Raw genomic sequence first — 24,925 nt, 5'->3', positions numbered from 1 at the left:
GCTGAGACAGGAGGGGTCGGGAGACACTGTGGCCCCGTCCGACGATACCCCCGGACAGGGCCAAACAGGCAGGATATAACCCCACCCACTTTGCCAAAGCACAGCCCCCACATCACTAGAGAGATATCTCCAACCACCAACTTACCATCCTGAGACAAGGCCGAGTATAGCCCACAAAGATCTCCCCCATGGCACAACCCAGGGGGGGCGCCAACCCGGACAGGAAGATCACGTCAGTGACTCAACCCACTCAAGTGAAGCACCCCTCCTAGGGATGACATGGAAGAGCACCAGTAAGCCAGCCCCTGGAATAGGGTTTGAGGCAGAGAATCCCAGTGGAGAGAGGGGAACCGGCCAGGCAGAGACATCAAGGGCGGTTCGTTGCTCCAGTGCCTTTCCGTTCACCTTCACACTCCTGGGCCAGACTACACTCAATCATAGGACCTACTGAAGAGATGAGTCTTTAATAAAGACTTAAAGGTTGAGACCGAGTCTGCGTCTCTCACATGGATAGAGAGACCATTCCATAAAAATGGAGCTCTATAGGAGAAAGCCCTGCCTCCAGCTGTTTGCTTAGAAATTCTAGGGACAATAAGGAGGCCTGCGTCTTGTGACCGTAGTGTACGTGTAGGTATGTACGGCAGGACCAAATCGTTAAGACAGGTAGGAGCAAGCACATGTAATGCTTTGTAGGTTAACAGTAAAACCTTGAAATCAGCCTTTGCCTTAACAGGAAGCCAGTGTAGAGAGGCTAGCACTGGAGTAATATGATCACATTTTTGGGTTGTAGTCAAGATTCTAGCAGCCGTGTTTAGCACTAACTGAAGTTTATTTATTGCTTTATCTGGTTAGCCGGAAAGTAGAGCATTGAAGTAGTCTAACCTAGAAGTGACAAAAGCATGGATTAATTTTTCAGCATCATTTTTGGACAGAAAGTTTCAGATTTTTGCAATGTTACGTAGATGGAAAAAAGCTGTCCTTGAAACAGTCTTGATATGTTCGTCAAAAGAGAGATCAGGGTCCAGAGTAACGCCAAGGTCCTTCACAGTTTTATTTGAGACGACTGTACAACCATCAAGATAAATTGTCAGATTCAACAGAAGATCTCTTTGTTACAAGCCCCAGCTTTATTCAGTTGCTTAAACATAGAGAACTGATAATGCATACTGGTTGCTGGGGTGGGACGAGTGTGGGGGGTTCGCGAGTGGGTTTGATTTGTTTTCTTCATGTCTTACTCATTGGTAGGAAGAAGTTTGGTCCAAATTGGATGTTGGGTAGTCTACTATATTTATTGAATATTATCTGACTTCTATTAATTAAAATGGCCGATTTGGGTGCAATCAATTAGCTTAATTTCTCAGAGATCTAATTATATTTAAACAAAATAATGTTTCTGGAATGCTAATCATATCTGTTACTAACTACAGAAACAATTTCAGAACAATCTGAGATGGTCGGTGTTGAAATCCTCTTTCTTGTGCTTTTTGAGATGTAACGGCCCCATGGAGACTTGTTCTCCTCCACAGAGCACGGGACATCAACATCCAGATCATTAAAGGCTGTGTATGATGACCACACAGAGCATGGTGTATCAACATCCAGGTCATTAAAGGCTGTGTATGATGACCACACAGAGCACGGTGTATCAACATCCAGGTCATTACAGGCTGTGTATGATGACCACACAGAGCACGGGACATCAACACCCAGGTCATTAAAGGCTGTGTATGATGACCACACAGAGCACGGTGTATCAACATCCAGGTCATTAAAGGCTGTGTATGATGACCACACAGAGCACGGTGTATCAACATCCAGGTCATTAAAGGCTGTGTATGATGACCACACAGAGCACGGTGTATCAACATCCAGGTCATTACAGGCTGTGTATGATGACCACACAGTGTGTCTGTGTACAGTACGTGAACACTCACAAGGGCTTCTTTTTGTGATCTGAAATGTTGATTGTGCGTAGTGACATAGTGGCACGTACACATTGGGGATCTCCCTGGAGACATGACCAAAGCAGATTCTTGAACCATAAGCCTGACACATATCTGGACCAGAAGGGCAGCGACTACAAATACTGAGAGGCTAGGGCAAAGCTTCAGCGTCTGACTATCGGCAGAAAATAAATGTCACAGTTTGAGTTTTAGACCGGCCATGCCTTATCATGTGCATAGGCACAGCTAAGTCCACATGTCTCCATTCAACACTTTAAATAGATAGAAACATTTACATGCTGTTGAGTGAATGCATGCATGGTCTACCATACGTTTTGCGGACCTATCACTTTGTAACTTAGGCATCCAAAGACAAGAACATTGTGGCTATGCATAGATACAAACATGAGAAGACTGCTAAAAATAACTGCTACATTATACGGCTGTAAGGGGCAGGGGAAACGTATCTTGTGTGCTGCTGGTATTTGTGGGTTGAAAGCTCGGATGCCACTCAACGTGCCTGCAGCCGGGGAGCAGCTTTCAGCACTGCCCCAAGATGGGATCACAGCCGATCCCTTGCTGCTAGAGAAGGTACCAGGGGACCCCAGACCCACAGATATAGCAACACCGCAGAAGCAACAGCAGAAGCAACAACACCTTCACACTTGGTAACACACACCGTGTGGTTCACACACACTGCTCGCTCGCTGGACTGGACACAGAGCAGAGACACTGCCACAGGCACACTAGGTCACACACACACAGACCATCTGGTTCACACACACTGAATCTCTGCGATGGACACTGCGCTGGATACAGACAAGGCAAGAATGAGCCTGGAAGATTCAAAAAGGGCAGTGGTGTCTTCAAGCTCTCCACCTAACATGGAGTTCCAAGCCCTCCACCAGGCCCATCGGGACCGCTGGAAGAATACAGATGTGTCCATGTGTCGCCACAGCCTGTCCTTCCATCTGCACCACAGCCTGAGGATGGAGTTCTTCGCTAGCTTCTTGTACCTGCTGGAGCAGATCCCTCTGGGTAAGGACAGGGGTGCCACCAACCGCCTTCATCGGGCTCTGGGCAAAGTGAGGGGAAATGGGTGTGTTTGAGCATGTGTGTACTTTTGAGGGTTAAATCAGTCTTAACACGCATGCAGAGATACAGTTTGTACCGTAGGCTGTAAATGATCTATGTGGGAATATGCTATATGAGAGACACTGGTGTTAATGGGACTTCCCTGCGTGAATAAAACCAATTATCCAACTACACCTTGTGCTTTCTGGCTGTCTGATATGGCACCATACTGGCCAGCTCCTAGAACAAAGAGAATGTGCAATCAAGCACCTACTCTAATCTATAGCTCTCATCTAATCTATAGCTCTCACAATCACCTCGGTGTACCCTGATTTCAGGTCCTATAATCAGTTGAAAATGTTCCCACCATACTGACCATCCCACCATCCTGACCATGTATCATGATTAAACAAGAGGTGGAACCTATGCATCTCAATGCATGATGATATAGTAAAGAGAGAGAAGCGCTAACTGTGCAGTAGGTTACTCGTACTGTACGTCCAGTGGCCTTGGGGTGTGTTCGCAAATTAAATCTGGAGTACCAGAGTGTGCTCTGGGCATTTGTAAATTCAGAGCGTTGTCAGATTCACACTCGGAGCGTTCAGAGTGCACACGGGATGCTCTGGCCAAGGAGTAGGGTTGATCCTGACCTCACTACGGCAGTCAAGCACCCAAGAAAACTGGCTAACGTTGGCTAGCTGGCTAGCTACTTCTAGACACAACTGAGAGAACACCTCACTCTGACCATTTTACTCTCCCTAACAGAGATGGTTAGGCTGTTTTAATGTTATCCAGAGCGTTGGTGACCGTAACTGTGCTGCTGGCAACAATGTAATTACTTAATTTTTTTAACGATGTTTACTAACACCGGCCATATTCAACTGGTGTTGAGCGCTCTGAAATTCGTCAGTTATTCTGCACTGAATTTACGACGCAACCTTAATTTCCTCATTTTCTTGGAGATTTCAGTGGGTCAAACTAACCTGTCCAGGAATTGCCCCATCAATGGCATGTGAAGTGTGTAAGCACTGTGCCATGTCAAGAAGTGTTTGATTCATGACAGTCAGAGTTTCATAGTCATTATTTGTTTATTTATTGAACCTTTATTTAACTATGCAAGTCAGTTAAGAACAAATTCTTATTTACAACGACGGCCTACCGGGGAACAGTGGGTTAACTGCCTTGATCAGGGGCAGAACGACAGATTTTTACCTTGTCAAACAATTCCCAAATTGCATGTAAATTGGTGTGTAAACCTCTGACATTCTCTTGGTGTTGAAATTCAATCCTTTGGTGAAGGAGATGTTTGTCCAAACAGATGAAAGGACACAGAGTCTGGTAACTCTTTACCTTCACTAATGAGGTGAACTAATTGTGGATGATGATAGGGGAAGTTGGCCGTAAAATGGCATTTGACTGGCAGAATGACACCTTTCACACTCCGTCTTCCTGTCCTCTGGGACATCTAGACCGTGTTACTATACTTATCCCTCTCTCCTGAAGGCGTCCCGAGTGTGCACACCAATACTGTATCAGAATACAATCTGATGCCTTGTGACCTTCAAACATTACTCGGCCAAGTGAACACCTGACTTGAGACGTCTTGAAAGTTCTTGACATGTATGGTTCGATACTCTAATTGTCTTCTTCCCCTTGGTTTTAACCTCTGATTGTCTTCTTCCCCTTGGTTTTAACCTCTGATTGTCTTCTTCCCCTTGGTTTTAACCTCTGATTGTCTTCTTCCCCTTGGTTTTAACCTCTGATTGTCTTCTTCCCCTTGGTTTTAACCTCTGATTGTCTTCTTCCCCTTGGTTTTAACCTCTGATTGTCTTCTTCCCCTTGGTTTTAACCTCTGATTGTCTTCTTCCCCTTGGTTTTAACCTCTGATTGTCTTCTTCCCCTTGGTTTTAACCTCTGATTGTCTTCTTCCCCTTGGTTTTAACCTCTGATTGTCTTCTTCCCCTTGGTTTTAACCTCTGATTGTCTTCTTCCCCTTGGTTTTAACCTCTGATTGTCTTCTTCCCCTTGGTTTTAACCTCTGATTGTCTTCTTCCCCTTGGTTTTAACCTCTGATTGTCTTCTTCCCCTTGGTTTTAACCTCTGATTGTCTTCTTCCCCTTGGTTTTAACCTCTGATTGTCTTCTTCCCCTTGGTTTTAACCTCTGATTGTCTTCGTCCCCTTGGTTTTAACCTCTGATTGTCTGGAGTTGGCCGTGGAAATCCCACTCCTGAACCTCTTCCCTGTCGGGTGCCTTTTAGCATTGTGGCGTGAGTCCAACTGGAAGCAAATGACTTTATAATGACATCAGGGACTCTGAGAGGGAGATTGTTGCGTCATGTTGCCATAAATTTTGTGGTGACGCGTCTCCAGCTGACAAATGCATCGGCCCGACCCCCACCCTGACCCCCACCCAACGTGTAGGCTAAGCCCAGAGAAATGTGTGCCGATTCTTCTAGTTTTAACCAAAGGTCCCTCTCACTGGAAATACTGTACTCAACAAGACCTACAAAACAAATAGAAACATATAGAATCATTTTACTCAAACTGGTGAGAAAAAAGTAGAACCCCAGTGTCAAAGGTCATGGGCTTGAATACCAAAATGAACAGTAGAAGTTTATAATGAAAGCATTGGGTGCATACAGTACCAACGTATATATTGTTTACATCACATACCTGTAGTCCTCTTACTCCATACCACAGCTGATCATGCGGTTGGATAACACCCTTATTTTTAGACTTATAATCAAATTATCGTCATGCGTCTCTCGGGCAGATCATCAGCTCTTATCCGGTCCATAGTTAGTGATCCAGTGTCCTGTTCTGTTCTTCAGCACACCTGTTCCTCCTGAGTGACTTTGTCCTCTTCCCCAGTAGTGTGGTGAAGAGTGTTATTCACACGGACATAACATGACAATGGTACTTGACTATGGTCATGGGAAAAGGTCAATCAGTTGTGTGTGTGTGTATGTATCCCACAGTCAAGCTCTTCGCGGTGACCTGCGAGAAAATCAAAGGGGAGAAGTACTTCTACTACAAGGCGCAGAAGTTCTACGAGGACGTGGAGCCGTCAGAGGAGGGGATGATGGGAGACTTCGTTGAGATCTCCCACATCGACCTGGAGGGCTCCAGGAACTTTCTGAGCAGGTTTATTGTAAGTCTATACTGCATCACACGTGTGTCACTGAAATCACACCTCTGACTTGGTTGAAAACTGTGTGGTAGTGACCTCGGAGCCTGAACCTGTTACAGAACCCAAGTTGATATTTGTATCAGTATCTGTTTATGACATGAAATGCATCATTTTTCTGCTATAAAAATACCTTCTCCCATGAGTCCATCTCTTCTCATCTACAAAGGGAGCTGTGCCTCTGCCCAGAACACATCATGTCGCTAACGGTCATCTTGACCTTTTGCCAGGCCGGCTCTATAACAACACCCTCGTGTCCAGAGCCCCAGACATTAATCCCCAATGTTACACTTGGTCCACAAGTCTGGAGAGGGTCAATGTGTGTGCTGTACTTACATGAATGGGGATTTGTGTTACATGGAAACTAGGCTATTAATGGCCATATCTAGTGTGGTTCTCATTATTGATAGTCATATCTGGTGTAGTTCTCTACTGTACCTCCCATTGCCAGTAGAGTCATGATCTGGCCTACACCTGTCTACTGCACCTCCCCTTGCCAGTAGAGTTCTGATCTGGCCCATACCTGTCTATTGCACCTCCCCTTGCCAGTAGAGTTCTGATCTGGCCCATACCTGTCTACTGCACCTCCCCTTGCCAGTAGAGTTCTGATCTGGCCTACACCTGTCTACTGCACCTCCCCTTGCCAGTAGAGTTCTGATCTGGCCCATACCTGTCTACTGCACCTCCCCTTGCCAGTAGAGTTCTGATCTGGCCTACACCTGTCTACTGCACCTCCCCTTGCCAGTAGAGTTCTGATCTGGCCTACACCTGTCTACTGCACCTCCCCTTGCCAGTAGAGTTCTGATCTGGCCTACACCTGTCTACTGCACCTCCCCTTGCCAGTAGAGTTCTGATCTGGCCCATACCTGTCTATTGCACCTCCCCTTGCCAGTAGAGTTCTGATCTGGCCCATACCTGTCTACTGCACCTCCCCTTGCCAGTAGAGTTCTGATCTGGCCCATACCTGTCTATTGCACCTCCCCTTGCCAGTAGAGTTCTGATCTGGCCTACACCTGTCTACTGCACCTCCCCTTGCCAGTAGAGTTCTGATCTGGCCTACACCTGTCTACTGCACCTCCCCTTGCCAGTAGAGTTCTGATCTGGCCCATACCTGTCTACTGCACCTCCCCTTGCCAGTAGAGTTCTGATCTGGCCTACACCTGTCTACTGCACCTCCCCTTGCCAGTAGAGTTATGAACTCATTCCAGACTATAATAATCTGCCATTTCACTTATTACATTTAATAAGTCACAAGAAAAATATCCTTGAATAGCTTTACTCCTCGCCGTGCGGTAAAGCTGTGGACTTTCACAATGATGCGTATAGGTAACATACACATGTTAGCAGTGGCGTAAAGTACTTCAGTAAAAACACTTTACAGTACTACTTAAGTACTGTATCTGGGGTATCTGTACTTTATTATTTATATTATTTTTTATTATTATTATTATTATTTTATCCCATTTTCTCCCCAATTTTTCGTGGTATCCAATCGCTAGTAATTACTACCTTGTCTCATCGCTACAACTCCCGTACGGGCACGGGAGAGACGAAGGTCGAAAGCCATGCGTCCTCCGAAGCACAACCCAACCAGCCGTACTGCTTCTTAACACAGCGCGCCTCCAACCCGGAAGCCAGCCGCACCAATGTGTCGGAGGAAACACCGTGTACCTGGCCCCCCTTGGTTGGCTCGCACTGCGCCCGGCCCGCCACAGGAGTCGCTGGAGCGCGATGAGACAAGGATATCCCTACCGGCCAAACCCTCCCTACCCCGGACGACGCTATGCCAATTGTGCGTCGCCCCACGGACCTCCCGGTCGCGGCCGGCTGCGACAGAGCCTGGGCGCGAACCCAGAGACTCTGGTGGCGCAGTTAGCACTGCGATGCAGTGCCCTAGACCACTGCGCCACCCGGGAGGCCCTATTATTTATATTTTTGACAACTTTTACTTCACTACATTCTTAAGGAAAATTATGTACTTTTTACTCTATACATTTTCCCTGACACCCAAAAGAACTCGTTACATTTTGAATGATTTGCAGGACAGGAAAATGTTCCAATTCACACACTTAGCAAAATCCCTGGTCATCCATACTGCCTCTGATCTGGAGGACTCACTAAACATAAATGTTTCTTTTGTTGTAACGGTTTTCTTCCAGGAGTGAAGGAGAGGACCAAAGTGCAGCGCGGCTAGTGTTAAACATGTTTAATACTGAACAAGTAAAACACTACAAACAACAATACAAAATAACAAATGTGCAAAACCGATACAGACCTATCTGGTGCAGAACACAAACACAGAGACAGGTAACAAACACCCACAAAATCCCAACACAAAACAAGCCTCCTATATATGAGTCTCAATCAGAGACAACGACTACCATCTGCCTCTGATTGAGAACCCACACTAGGCTGACATAGAAACAGACAAACTAGACACACAACATAGAATTCCCACCCAGCTCACGTCCTGACCAACTAAACACATACAAAACAACAGAAAACAGGTCAGGAACGTGACATTTGTAAAATATGTCTGGGTGTTGGAGTATGCCCCTGGCTATTCGTAAATTAAAAATTAAAAAAGAACATTGTGCGTCTGGTTTGATGAATTTAAGGAATTTAAAATGAGTTATACTTTTACTTTTGATACTTAAGTATATTTAAAACCAAATACTTTTAGACTTTTACTCAAGTAGTATTTTACTGTGAGACGTTCACTTTTACTTGAGTCATTTTCTATTAAACCTTTTACTGCAGTGGGCTAAATCAGGGTCACACAGAGTGTTTCTGGGTAGTCTTAAACAAATCTACTTTCAAACAAAAGCATACACCTCACACACATGGCTATGAGCTTAAACAAAAGAAGACACCTGTACCACGTCAGATATAGAGATGAAATGTATTACATTTTGAGTTTGCATCCCAATATTACACTTTATATAAATCCCAGAAGACTGAAAGATAAAACCGTTTGACATAGAAACACTGGATTTTCTGCGGCTTCTTTAAAATCATGTTTATTCATTATGAAATTATGAAACATATTAAGAACTTTTTTCCTATGAGGCAACAAGGTCATTTGACTGCAGGAAAGGGCTACAGTATCTTTACTTTTACTCGGGTATGACAATTAGGTCATTTTTCCAACTCTGTATGTTAGAGCAGATATAATATACAGATGTAGGATCTTCATTTGAGCCAGATTGCTACAACAGGAAAATAATCCTGAAGCAATAGAAAATGTGAATTATTATGTGGATTATAATTAATGGACAATGGCAAAGGCCCTGTGCATGACGGATATAGCTTTAGGTTCACAACATAGTCTCCATTTAGTTGCAACACACACACACACACACACAGTCTTAGATTAGAGTCACCCGAAACGTTATACAGCTGGCTACATTTCATAGTACTAGACCTATGAGTCGTCGTTCCATGTGCTGCTCAACTGCTCTCTTGTACAAGGACATCCTTAGCTTAGACAGAGGAAGAGAACACTATGTTTCAGTCATACTCCATGGTCTCCTAAAACTCTACTGTGCAGAGTCTGGATTCTAATCCTGACAACTCCATTAAAACCTAACACAGTGGGGAAATGTAGAGTGCAGCCAGGTTAAACTGAAGAACAAGCTATGTGAGCAATATGGCAGTAATTCACCAAACCAGGAAGCATCCTCCAACAACCATAGAGTTCCTCCGGGCCCCATCTTTCACCGAATCACGGACTGGGGCCCCACTCATTCCTCAGGGAAGAGAGGGAGAGGAGTGAGGTCAGAGTACAAAATGCAAAGAAGTTAAAACGAGCATGAATCAAGCAAAGTTATTTTTTTGTTCTCTATGTAAGGTCAAAGTTCATAGTGTCATTACCCTGAGGTGTGGTGCTTGTTTCTGCTCTCTGGGCTTTTGGGTTACAGAGGCCAGACATCTGGTATAGAAAAAAAGAATATATATTACTGTGATCATAGCAAAGGACGCCAGGTAGCCTGATGTTTGCGTAAACTTTTCCTGTGCGGAAGGATTTTAAAATGTCTGTTACATTACTGTAGTGTGTCTATTTACCAATGTGTACATGCTTGTGTATCATTCCATTCTTCAAACAGGGTCCTGGTAAGGCTGACACTAAGTGTGCCCTGGACTGTGGTTGTGGGATTGGGCGGGTATCTAAAGGTGTCCTCCTGCCCATCTTTGAGACCATGGAGATGTGTGACATGATTGAGGCCTTTCTGCTCCATGCCCACGAGGAGTACCTAGGAGACGACGCTGACCGCATAGAAACATACTACTGTTACAACCTGCAGGAGCTAACACCTCCCTCAAGGAAATATGACGTCATCTGGATGCAGTGGTGTGCATGTAAGACTCGCTGTCTGATCTACGTGTGTGTTTGTGTCTGACAGTGTGTGTCTGACAGTGTGTGTCTGATAGTGTGTGTCTGACAGTGTGTGTCTGACAGTGTGTGTCTGACAGTGTGTGTCTGATAGTGTGTGTCTGACAGTGTGTGTCTGACAGTGTGTGTCTGACAGTGTGTGTCTGATAGTGTGTGTCTGACAGTGTGTGTCTGACAGTGTGTGTCTGACAGTGTGTGTCTGACAGTGTGTGTCTGATAGTGTGTGTCTGACAGTGTGTGTCTGACAGTGTGTGTCTGACAGTGTGTGTCTGATAGTGTGTGTCTGACAGTGTGTGTCTGACAGTGTGTGTCTGATAGTGTGTGTCTGACAGTGTGTGTCTGATAGTGTCTGTGCGTCATGTTTGTAATGTTTTGACCTCTCATCTACTGTGTCTTTTCCATATGAGGTTGTTTACATTCAGTAAGTGTGAGTACCTCCGTATGTAGAACGTCATATTAAAGCGACATGCAGCGTATATACTGTATTCTATACTATCTATTGCATCTTAGCCTACGCCGCTCTGACATTGCTCATCCATATATTAAGCAATAAGGACTGAGGGGGTGTGGTATATGGCCAATATACCACAGCTAAGGGCTGTTCTTAGTCACGACACAAGGCGGAGTACTAGGACACAGCCCTTAGCCGTGGTATATTGGCCATATATCACAAACCCCCGAGGTGCCTTATTGCTATTATAAACTGGTTACCAACGTAATTAGAGCAGTAAAAATAAACGTTTTGTCATACCCGTAGTATACGGTCTGATATACCACAGCTTTCAGCCAATCAGCATTCAGGGTTCGAACCACCCAGTTAATAATTATATTTATATATTCTTATTCCATTCCTTACTAAGATTTGTGTGTATTATGTATTTGTTGTGGAATTGTTAGATATTACTTGTTAGATATTGCTGCACTGTCGGAACTAGAAGCATAAGCATTTCGCTATACTCTTAATAACATCTGCTAACCATGTGTATGTGACCAATAACATTTGATTTGATGTTGATTTGACATTACAGCAACATACAGACATTAGATATCAGAGCTCCTTGTCAGTCAACAGCAGTTAAAAGAGTCTGTATGAAGAACTCTGCCCAACTCCAGTCTTATTTTAGGAGGGACCAGCATTGATTTTTCAGTGAAGGGATATTTCAGGTTGTGTTTATATTGCCATGTTAGGGGACCTCCTCATGTCACGCTCCTGACTCTTTTGGTGAGCCCTGTCATGCTTAGGGTGTGCCCTGTCACGTTCCGTGTAGGGCAGGTTATATAAGACAACTCGAGGTGGAGGACGAATCTAGATTCTAGATATCAGAGAAAAAAGTATGGGTGGATAAAATCTATATAGTTAAAATAAATTTGACAGATAGAGGCAGGCAGACAGATAGACTCTCCCTTACTCTGATTGGTGGGTCTTGTGTTGCGCTGTCCCATCTCCAGGTCACCTGACGGACAGGGACCTGATGCAGTTCCTGATGCGCTGTAAGAAGAGTCTGCGGCCCAACGGGGTTATCATCGTGAAGGACAACATGGCCCGGAAGGGCTGCAAGCTGGATCCCATCGACAGCAGCATCATCCGCCACCTGGACATCATGAAGGACATCATCTTTAAGGCCGGCCTGAAGGTCCTGGCTGTGGAGAAACAAGAAGGATTCCCCGACGCCATCGTCCCTGTGTGGATGATCGCTATGCAGTAGACAGACAGACAAACGGATGGACGGACTGACTGGCAGATAGACAGTATACAGTACCTTCGTTATTAGACATTCTGACACACTATTACAAGATTGTAATGTCTCACACCCACTGACAAGCAAACTGGCACCCTGACAAGCGCACACTACTACTCCAATGAAGACAGAATGGTGTATATATAGATGTTACGTTGCTTTTTTTTTTGACAGTCTATTTTTTTTTATACCTCTGCCTGTAATATTGCAGATTTTAAATGTAGATTACTTTTTTACACGACAGTACATGTTTTCTGGTTTGTCATTGTATAGTTAAGTTGAAATGCAGTATGTTGTGCTGACTGTAGCCTAAACTAATGCCTTAGCAAAAACAATGCCTTAGCAACAAACAAATTGCCTCAGCAACAAACAAAAAAGTATTTTCATATGGTACGCTGATGTATGTAGCAAAATGTATTCATGCTCATTAAACTGTACAATGTAACCTCTAGACTTTCTGTATTTCTTTGAGATCCCACAGAACAATACAGAGTAATTGTATAGTTTGGACTCTGAGAAGTACCTTAGAGCTTTACTATAAGTTTTACTATAATTGCATACCATACGGAAATAGTTGCATGAATTTAGATTTTGTAAATGCTTTCTGTCCAGAGTATGTTTCTCATTATATTCCTGAAACAAAAGGTAATGGGATTAGAGATGTGTAATCATAGTTGGCTATTATAATCAAGTCTGGGATGTAAACACTGAACCATTTACCTCTTAAAGTACTACAGTTACACTACATTCTCCCAGCCAAGCCAACAACCGAACAAGGTGCAATCTACATGAGCACTGCACGGAGAAGAAGAGATCATTTAGAACCCCTCAAATGGTTATGATAATGCTCCTAAGTATATTTTGTTCCTAACTAGCCCACAGTAGAAGAATGGCATTGTTTAGGTTAATGACTTTCAGCTGGAGCCCTGAGGAGGAAGGGGAGTTGATTACTTCCTGCTTTGGGTTTGACAGACAGACAGTGCTCGCTTTCATATCTGCCTTGGCATCGGTTCAGGCCTGTCAGGTTCTGTCTGCATAAAACACATCCAGCAGTCGCATTGAATATTTAGGGTGTACGGCTAGTCGGTTACACAGAAGTGGGTTTGGGTTGTACAAAAGTGGTGAAGACTTGTTCCTCCCTAATTCTGTATGAATGGATGGCTTGTCAATGACGAGTGACTGAGACCCCTGAAAAAGAAGAAAAAAATGAAATATATCAAAGTGTTGCTGGTAAGAACTCCTGTCTGAGAAGGGATGGCGTGAGATGTTCCATACAGTGTTTTCTCAGGTCAGAAAGAGTATTTTGAGATGTGAACAGCCCATATATACGTACATTCCCCACATCCCGTATGAATTAAAGATCAAAATGCCCCATGGTGAAATTTGTAGATCTTTTTTTCTCTCTTTGGCAAATAGCAGCCAAATGTGCTGTCACCTTTTCAGAAGTGGTTAGTGCCTGTGACAGTCAAGGCCATCAGTCCTAATACTTCTCAATGTCCCAGAAGCCGTTTGAATATATTTGCTGACTTAACACTAATTTGTCCAGTCGCGTCAGCAGTGGAGAACATTGGGCCCGGGTCCAGACTGACTATATCAAACCCGGCAAAACTTTAGCTGACTAAAATCTTGTTTGGGACAGGGCTGATGACCGAGAAACACATCACTGCAGAGAACAATCCATGTTTTTACCATTATAAAAGAGTGGGTTCATTTGAATTATGCGGCAAAGACTGTTGAATAGATGTTGTTAGAGCAGCCGTGTCTTTCTTCGTGTGAGGAATCCGACAACAACAAGAGGGTCGTTTTTCTAGTTTCCAGACTGGGCCCATGAAGCGCCCAGACAGTCTGTGCTTTGATCCTGAATAGAGTGAGCCTTTGTGGGCTCCACACTGGAGGGGAAACCTCAGTCTTCTGAGCCCAGCCAGGATACTTTCAACCAGGGATAGAGAGAGACTGGAGAGGGGAGGTTTGTCTTGCCTTCCCTGGGAGAATTCAGACCAGAGGAATGTACTTTTATATGCATCCCTCGTTCTCATAGTAAATCAAGTTACAGAAACAAAGTGGACCTGATGATTTTGGGCTGGCTCGTCTTCTATGGTGAGAAAACCAAATTTCCCCCGTAAACACTCTCAGCATACTGTCTGTCTGTCTGTCTGTCTGTCTGTCTGTCTGTCTGTCTGTCTGTCTGTCTGTCTGTCTGTCTGTCTGTCTGTCTGTCTGTCTGTCTGTCTGTCTGTCTGTCTGTCTGTCTGTCTGAGGGTGGTGGTTTAATCTCATTCTGCTCCATCAGCTCAAAGGGCAGGGATTGGTTACACACACTTTTTTATAGGTCCCGTGGACATGTGATATTGAGCAACGTGGTTTTTGCCAGGGTATCAAGTGCTGCTGACATGAAGCTATAATCCAGGCCAAACAAACAGTGACAAATTACAGCATCCTGACTGGCAGCAAAGAGTGGTCAGGCAGTTCAGTTACTCCTCTCTTCCCTAGCCTCTCTTTATTGTATTGGAAGATAGTTGCTGTACTGTAAACACTGTTAACACTCTCAGTATGTTTTGACTGAAATGTTTGACTTTTTCCGAAAACACAAGCCACTGAGCACAAACTGGAATCAACGTTGTTTCAACGTATTTTGTCAACATATTGTGATGTGGAATCCACGTGTAATTCTTTTTATTGGATTTGAAAAAAGTCAACTTAAACTGTTGAGGGTGAAATTTCAACCACAGGATGATCATCATTGTAACAAATGTTCAACATAAACAAACCTTGTATAAAATATGTTTAATTTCTACCTTTGAAACAACGTCACATCTTCAAAGTTATATCCACTATCAGAAAAAAATAATAGGCTGAGCAGCACCTCCTACTGGAGAGCTGATCTATCTACAGCTAATAATTTAGTTTCCCATCCAAGGTTTTAATCAAGCCTGACCTAGCTTAGCTTTGATACTGACTACTACCAATGCACAAGGTTTGGTTTATTCCACATGCAGTCTACAAGTAGAGTATTAATATGTTCGATTCACATTTCCATCACAACCAAAAATCTAATTAAAGAATTGGACTAATTGGACTAATTAATTGGACTATAAAACTTTATTTAAGGTGTATTTAAATTTTTTGATTATATTAGATTTTATCCTATTGTTTTACGGTTGAGATGGAGACATGACTCTAATATATCAATTATTAATTTGTAGACAAACTGGATATTGAATTGTGTTTGGTTGTCAATGCAACCAAATATCAACATTTGAAATAGATGTATCTTCTGCTTGGATATTTGGTTCCATCTGTACAATTTACTTAGTCTGGCTGTAATTACAGTTTGTCAACAAGTGAATAATTTATATGTTGGATTCACATCTCCATCTCAACCAAAAATGTAAGTTAAAGAATATAACTAAATCTAATCTAGTCAAACTTGAAATGCACTTTAAGTAAAGTAGGATTTGATTTAGTCCTATTCTTTAACTTTGAGTCTTGGTTGAGATGGAGACGTGAACATCAACATATCAATTATTAATTTGTTGTCACATCCTGACCATAGAGAGCCTTTATTTTCTATGGTGGAGTAGGTCAGGGCGTGACTGAGGGGTTAGTCTAGTTTATATTTTCTATGTGGGTTCTAGGTTGTTTTTTCTATGTTGGGGTTTTGGTAGGATTCCCAATTAGAGGCAGCTGGCTATCGTTGTCTCTAATTGGGGATCATACTTAAGTAGCATTTTCTTCACCTGCGGGTTATGGGATATTGTTTTGTTTTGAGTTAGTGTTGACGTCACGGTTCGTTGTTTGTTAGTTTATTGTTTATTGTTTTGCCTTTGGCTAAAGTTTCACTTCTTTATTAAACATGTGGAACTCTACGCACGCAGCGCCTTGGTCCGTCTCTACGAACGATCGTGACATTTGTAGACAAACTGGAATCAAAACTGGAGTAAATCAGGGGCACAAAAGATACTTATCCTTGGTTGAAAACCTGGGAATTCAACAAACTTCTGGTTGTCATTTTGAGTGGATGAATAAAGTTTGAAATCTCATTGATCAACGTCTCAACCAAATATTACCCAAATGTTCATGTTGAAATGACGTGGTTTGCCACGTCATATTTTCCAATAACTTTTCCAAGTTATTGGAAAATATTGCTCACAACAAAACAAGGGAATTATTTCCCACCTGCGTCTGGCGTGGCTGTATTGGAGCCAAGGTGTGATGTACTCTATGACTGGGACATATGAACCTCAGGTTGATTCATGCCTGGTTGGGTAACAGAGGGCTAGCGTGTTCTTGCCTGCAGCAGGAGGAAGGACAAAGAGAGGGCTATAGCGCAGCAGGGTTGGGGTCAATTCCATTTCAATTTAGTCAGTTCAGGAAGTAGGCCTAAACTGAAATTCAAATGTTCTAATTGAAAAGCAATGACCTTAATCTTACAGGGCAGCCTTAGCCCCAGAGCTTTCCTCTGATCCACACAGGGCACCACAGGGCAAAGGTTACACAGGATGTACATGCATGTTCATATCGTGAATCTTCCAGTTCATGAAAGAAGCCGCCAGGACCACAGTGCAGTGTGAGTGAATAAAGAAGTCTGGCACTCGGGTAGTCATTACTTTCCAGCTGCTGTAAACTCAAGGAGGTGGTGTTTCAGCCACAAAGTCTTCTGCAGCATCAGTCAGCATAAACACGTGGTCATGTACGTCTCATCAGACAGAGCCCTGTATGTTACAGGCACCATGTTAATGTCTTTTTTACAGTGAGAAATACAGAAGCCCTAATCCCGAGGGAGTCCTCCTCGTTTCTACATGTGCCCTGTCTTCTCAGTTTACGCCTCTTCTTTTCATCACAAAGCATCACAAGCTGCTCTGGTTGTACTGTGGTTGTATGTGGTTGTACTGTGGTTGTATATGGTTGTACTATGATTGTATGTGGTTGTACTGTGGTTGTACTGTGGTTGTACTGTGGTTGTATGTGGTTGTACTGTGGTTGTACTGTGGTTGTATGTGGTTGTACTGTGGTTGTATGTGGTTGTACTGTGGTTGTATGTGGTTGTATGTGGTTGTACTGTGGTTGTATATGGTTGTACTATGATGGTATGTGGTTGTATGTGGTTGTACTGTGGTTGTATGTGGTTGTACTATGATTGTATGTGGTTGTATGTGGTTGTACTGTGGTTGTATATGGTTGTACTATGATTGTATGTGGTTGTACTGTGGTTGTATGTGGTTGTATGTGGTTGTACTGTGGTTGTATATGGTTGTACTATGATTGTATGTGGTTGTATGTGGTTGTACTGTGGTTGTATGTGGTTGTACTATGGTTGTACTGTGGTTGTATGTGGTTGTACTATGGTTGTATGTGGTTGTTTGTGGTTGTACTATGGTTGTATGTGGTTGTATGTGGTTGTACTATGGTTGTATGTGGTTGTATGTGGTTGTACTATGGTTGTATATGGTTGTACTATGATTGTATGTGGTTGTATGTGGTTGTACTGTGGTTGTACTATGATTGTATGTGGTTGTATGTGGTTGTACTGTGGTTGTATGTGGTTGTACTGTGGTTGTACTATGATTGTATGTGGTTGTATGTGGTTGTATGTGGTTGTACTGTGGTTGTATGTGGTTGTATGTGGTTGTACTGTGGTTGTATGTGGTTGTATGTGGTTGTATGTGGTTGTATGTGGTTGTACTGTGGTTGTATGTGGTTGTATGTGGTTGTACTGTGGTTGTATATGGTTGTACTATGATTGTATGTGGTTGTATGTGGTTGTACTGTGGTTGTACTGTGGTTGTATGTGGTTGTATGTGGTTGTACTGTGGTTGTATGTGGTTGTATGTGGTTGTACTGTGGTTGTATATGGTTGTACTATGATTGTATGTGGTTGTATGTGGTTGTACTGTGGTTGTATGTGGTTGTATGTGGTTGTACTATGGTTGTATGTGGTTGTATGTGTGGGTACTGTGGTGTACTATGGTGTACTGTACTGTGGTTGTCCTGTGGTTGTATGTATATGTTCTGTGGTTGTATGTGGTTGTCCTGTGTGTGTACTGTGGTTGTATGTGTGTGTACTGTGTGCGTACTGTGCGTAGTCCCTGAAGCTGAAGCCTCTTATGAAATAGATGCTGTAGACCCTGAAGCCTCTTATGAAATAGATACTGTAGACCATGAAGCCTCTTATGTTATAGATACTGTAGCCCCTGATGCCTCTTATGTTATAGATACTGTAGACCCTGAAGCCTCTTATGCTATAGATACTGTAGACCCTGAAGCCTCTTATGAAATAGATGCTGTAGACCCTGAAGCCTCTTATGAAATAGATACTGTAGACCATGAAGCCTCTTATGTAATAGATGCTGTAGACCCTGAAGCCTCTTATGTTATAGATGCTGTAGACCCCAAAGCCTCTTATGACATAGATATTGTAGTCCCTGAAGCTGAAGCCTCTTATGTTATAGATGCTGTAGACCCTGAAGCCTCTTATGAAATAGATACTGTAGATCCTGAAGCCTCTTATGTTATAGACACTGTAGTCCCTGAAGCATCTTATGTTACAGATACTGTAGTCCCTGAAGCCTCTTATGACATAGATACTGTAGTCCCTGAAGCCTCTTATGTCATAGATACTGTAGTCCCTGAAGCCTCTTATGACATAGATACTGTAGTCCCTAAAGCTGACTCCTCTTATGTTATAGAGACTGTAGTCCCTGAAGCCTCTTATGACATAGATACTGTAGTCCCTGAAGCTGAAGCCTCTTATGTTATAGATACTGTAGACCCTGAAGCCTCTTATGACATAGATACTGTAGTCCCTGAAGCCTCTTATGTTATAGATAAAGTAGACCCTGAAGCCTCTTATGTTATAGACACTGTAGTCCCTGAAGCCTCTTATGTTATAGATACTGTAGACCCTGAAGCCTCTTATGACATAGATACTGTAGTCCCTGAAGCCTCTTATGTTATAGATGCTGTAGTCCCTGAAGCTGAAAGCCTCTTATGTTATAGATACTGTAGACCCTGAAGCTGAAAGCCTCTTATGTTATAGCCACTGTAGTCCCTGATGCCTCTTATGTTATAGATACTGTAGTCCCTGAAGCCTCTTATATTATAGATACTGTAGTCACTGAAGTCTCTTATGTTATAGATACTGTAGACCCTGAAGCCTCTTATGTTATAGATACTGTAGTCCCTGAAGCCTCTTATGTTATAGATACTGTAGTCCCTGAAGCTGACTCCTCTTATGTTATAGATACTGTAGTCCCTGAAGCCTCTTATGTTATAGATACTGTAGTCCCAGAGGCTGACTCCTCTTATGTTATAGATACTGTAGTCCCTAAAGCCTCTTATGTTACAGATACTGTAGTCCCTGATTCCTCTTATGTTATAGATACTGTAGTCCCTAAAGCTGACTCCTCTTATGTTATAGATACTGTAGTCCCCGAAGCCTCTTATGTGATCGATAGTGTAGTCCCTGAAGTCTCTTATGTTATAGATACTGTAATATAGTTTATCATATATCTATTGAAGTTCATCATATATCTACTGTAGTTTATCATATATCTACTGTAGTTTATCATATATCTACTGTAGTTTATCATATATCTACCGTAGTTTATCATATATCTACTGTAGTTTATCCTATATCTACTGTAGCTTATCATAAATCTACTGAAGTTTATCATATATCCACTGTAGTTGATCATATATCTACTGTAGTTTATCATATATCCACTGTAGTTTATCATATATCTACTGAAGTTTATCATATATCCACTGTAGTTTATCATATATCTACTGTAGTTTATCATTTATCTACTGTAGCTTATCATATATCTACTGTAGTTTATCATATATCTACTGTAGTTTATCATATATCTACTGTAGTTTATCATATGTCTACTGAAGTTTATCATATATCCACTGTAGTTTATCATATATCTACTGTAGTTTATCATATCTCTACTGTAGTTTATCATATCTCTACTGTAGTTTATCATCTATCTACTGTAGTTTATCATATATCTACTGTAGTTTATCATATATCTACTGTAGTTTATCATATATCTACTGAAGTTTATCATATATCTACTGTAGTTTATCATATATCTACTGTAGTTTATCATATATCCACTGTAGTTTATCATATATCTACTGTAGTTTATCATATATCCACTGTAGTTTATCATATATCTACTGTAGTTTATCATATATCTACTGAAGTTTATCCTATATCTACTGTAGTTGATCATATATCCACTGTAGTTTATCATATATTGACTGTAGTTTATCATATATCTACTGTAGTTCATCATATAGGTTCTGTAGTTTATCATATATCCACTGCAGTTTATCATATATCTACTGTAGTTTATCATCTATCTACTGTAGTTTATCATATATCTACTGTAGTTTATCATATATCTACTGTAGCTTATCATATATCTACTGTAGTTTATCATATATCCACTGTAATTTATCATATATCTACTGTAGTTTATCATATATCTACTGTAGTTTATCATATATCTACTGTAGTTTATCATATATCTACTGTAGTTTGTCATATATCTACTGTAGTTTATCATATATCTACTGTAGTTTATCATATATCTACTGTAGTTTGTCATATATCTACTGTAGCTTATCATATATCTACTGTAGTTTATCATATATCTACTGTAGTTTATCATATATCTACTGTAGTTTATCATATATCTACTGTAGTTTATCATATATCTACTGTAGTTTATCATATAGGTTCTGTAGTTCATCATATATCTACTGTAGTTTATCATATATCTACTGTAGTTTATCATATATCCACTGTAGTTTATCATATATCTACTGTAGTTTATCATATATCTACTGTAGTTCATCATATAGGTTCTGTAGTTTATCATATAGGTTCTGTAGTTTATCATATATCTACTGTAGTTTATCATATATCTACTGTAGTTTATCATATATATACTGTAGTTCATCATTTAGGTTCTGTAGTTTATCATATATCCATTGTAGTTTATCATATATCCACTGTAGTTTGTCATATATCTACTGTAGTTTTTCATATATCCACTGTAGTTTATCATATATCTACTGTAGTTTATCATATATCCACTGTAGTTTATCATATATCCACTGTAGTTTATCATATATCTACTGTAGTTTATCATATATCTACTGTAGTGTATCATATATCTACTGTAGTTTATCATATAGCTACTGTAATTTTTTATATAGGTTCTGTAGTTTATCATATATCTACTGTAGTTTATCATCTATCTACTGTAGTTTATCTTATATCTACTGTAGTTTATCATATATCTACTGTAGTTTATCATATATCTACTGAAGTTTATCATATATCTACTGTAGTTTATCATATATCCACTGTAGTTTATCATATATCCACTGTAGTTTATCATATATCTACTGTAGTTTATCATATATCCACTGTAGTTCATCATATAGGTTCTGTAGTTTATCATATATCTACTGTAGTTTATCATCTATCTACTGTAGTTTATCATATATCTACTGTAGTTTATCATCTATCTACTGTAGTTTATCTTATATCTACTGTAGTTTATCATATATCTACTGTAGTTTATCATATATCTACTGAAGTTTATCATATATCTACTGTAGTTTATCATATATCCACTGTAGTTTATCTTATATCTACTGTAGTTTATCATATATCTACTGTAGTTTATCATATATCTACTGAAGTTTATCATATATCTACTGTAGTTTATCATATATCCACTGTAGTTTATCATATATCTACTGTAGCTTATCATATATCTACTGTAGTTTATCATATAGCTAATGTAGTTTATCATATATCTACTGTAGTTTATCATATATCTACTGTAGTTTATCATATATCCACTGTAGTTTATCATATATCTACTGTAGTTTATCATATATCTACTGTAGTTTATCATATATCTACTGTAGCTTGTCATATATCTACTGTAGTTTATCATATAGCTAATGTAGTTTATCATATATCTACTGTAGTTTATCATATATCTACTGTAGCTTATCATATATCTACTGTAGTTTATCATATATCTACTGTAGTTTATCATATATCTACTGAAGTTTATTATATATCTACTGTAGTTTATCATATATCTACTGTAGTTTATCATATATCCACTGTAGTTTATCATATATCTACTGTAGTTTATCATATATCTACTGAAGTTTATCCTATATCTACTGTAGTTTATCATATATCCACTGTAGTTTATCATATATTCACTGTAGTTTATCATATATCTACTGTAGTTTATCATATAGGTTCTGTAGTTCATCATATATCTACTGTAGTTTATCATGTATCTACTGTAGTTTATCATATATCTACTGTAGTTTATCATATATCCACTGTAGTTTATCATATATTCACTGTAGTTTATCATATATCTACTGTAGTTCATCATATAGGTTCTGTAGTTTATCATATATCCACTGTAGTTTATCATATATCTACTGTAGTTTATCATGTATCTACTGTAGTTTATCATATATCTACTGTAGTTTATCATATATCTACTGTAGTATATCATATGTCCACTGTAGTTTATCATATATCTACTGTAGTTTATCATATATCCACTGTAGTTTATCATATATCTACTGTAGTTTATCATATATCTACTGTAGTTTATCATATATCCACTGTAGTTGATCATATATCTCCTGAACTTCATCATATATCCACTGTAGTTTATCATATATCTACTGTAGTTTATCATATATCTACTGTAGTTTATCATATATCTACTGTAGTTTATCATATATCTACTGTAGTTTATCATATATCTCCTGAACTTCATCATATATCTACTGTAGTTTATCAAATATCTACTGTAGTTTATCATATATCTACTGTAGTTTATCATATATCTACTGTAGTTTATCATATATCTACTGTAGTTTATCATATATCTACTGTAGTTTATCATCTATCTACTGTAGTTTATCTTATATCTACTGTAGTTTATCATATATCTACTGTAGTTTATCATATATCTACTGAAGTTTATCATATATCTACTGTAGTTTATCATATATCCACTGTAGTTTATCATATATCCACTGTAGTTTATCATATATCTACTGTAGTTTATCATATATCCACTGTAGTTCATCATATAGGTTCTGTAGTTTATCATATATCTACTGAAGTTTATCCTATATCTACTGTAGTTTATCATATATCTACTGTAGTTTATCATATATCTACTGTAGTTTATCATATATCTACTGTAGCTTATCATATATCTACTGTGGTTTATCATATATCTACTGTAGTTTATCATATATCTACTGTAGTTTATCATATATCCACTGTAGTTTATCATATATCTACTGTAGCTTATCATATATCTACTGTAGTTTATCATATAGCTAATGTAGTTTATCATATATCTACTGTAGTTTATCATATATCTACTGTAGTTTATCATATATCCACTGTAGTTTATCATATATCTACTGTAGTTTATCATATATCTACTGTAGTTTATCATATATCTACTGTAGCTTGTCATATATCTACTGTAGTTTATCATATAGCTAATGTAGTTTATCATATATCTACTGTAGTTTATCATATATCTACTGTAGCTTATCATATATCTACTGTAGTTTATCATATATCTACTGTAGTTTATCATATATCTACTGAAGTTTATTATATATCTACTGTAGTTTATCATATATCTACTGTAGTTTATCATATATCCACTGTAGTTTATCATATATCTACTGTAGTTTATCATATATCTACTGAAGTTTATCCTATATCTACTGTAGTTTATCATATATCCACTGTAGTTTATCATATATTCACTGTAGTTTATCATATATCTACTGTAGTTTATCATATAGGTTCTGTAGTTCATCATATATCTACTGTAGTTTATCATGTATCTACTGTAGTTTATCATATATCTACTGTAGTTTATCATATATCCACTGTAGTTTATCATATATTCACTGTAGTTTATCATATATCTACTGTAGTTCATCATATAGGTTCTGTAGTTTATCATATATCCACTGTAGTTTATCATATATCTACTGTAGTTTATCATGTATCTACTGTAGTTTATCATATATCTACTGTAGTTTATCATATATCTACTGTAGTATATCATATGTCCACTGTAGTTTATCATATATCTACTGTAGTTTATCATATATCCACTGTAGTTTATCATATATCTACTGTAGTTTATCATATATCTACTGTAGTTTATCATATATCCACTGTAGTTGATCATATATCTCCTGAACTTCATCATATATCCACTGTAGTTTATCATATATCTACTGTAGTTTATCATATATCTACTGTAGTTTATCATATATCTACTGTAGTTTATCATATATCTACTGTAGTTTATCATATATCTCCTGAACTTCATCATATATCTACTGTAGTTTATCAAATATCTACTGTAGTTTATCATATATCTACTGTAGTTTATCATATATCTACTGTAGTTTATCATATATCTACTGTAGTTTATCATATATCTACTGTAGTTTATCATATATCCACTGTAGTTTATCATA

At 39.6% G+C, this 24,925-nt stretch overlaps 1 protein-coding gene across 1 annotated transcript; it reads left to right on the top strand.

Annotated features, from left to right (window-relative positions):
- Positions 1-2,469: 2,469 nt before the first annotated feature.
- Positions 2,470-12,782, top strand: ntmt2 (N-terminal Xaa-Pro-Lys N-methyltransferase). Its single transcript, XM_055943681.1, has 4 exons — positions 2,470-2,981; positions 5,997-6,169; positions 10,312-10,564; positions 12,048-12,782. Exons 1-4 carry the CDS (start codon positions 2,741-2,743, stop codon positions 12,302-12,304), a joined length of 924 nt encoding a protein of 307 aa, XP_055799656.1. The 5' UTR covers positions 2,470-2,740; the 3' UTR covers positions 12,305-12,782.
- Positions 12,783-24,925: the final 12,143 nt, after the last annotated feature.

The sequence above is a fragment of the Salvelinus fontinalis genome, chromosome 14, assembly GCF_029448725.1.
Source record: "Salvelinus fontinalis isolate EN_2023a chromosome 14, ASM2944872v1, whole genome shotgun sequence".
NCBI lineage: Eukaryota > Metazoa > Chordata > Actinopteri > Salmoniformes > Salmonidae > Salvelinus > Salvelinus fontinalis.
The sequence above is the reverse complement of the archived record's forward strand: the minus strand, read 5'-3'. Positions and strand labels throughout refer to the sequence as shown.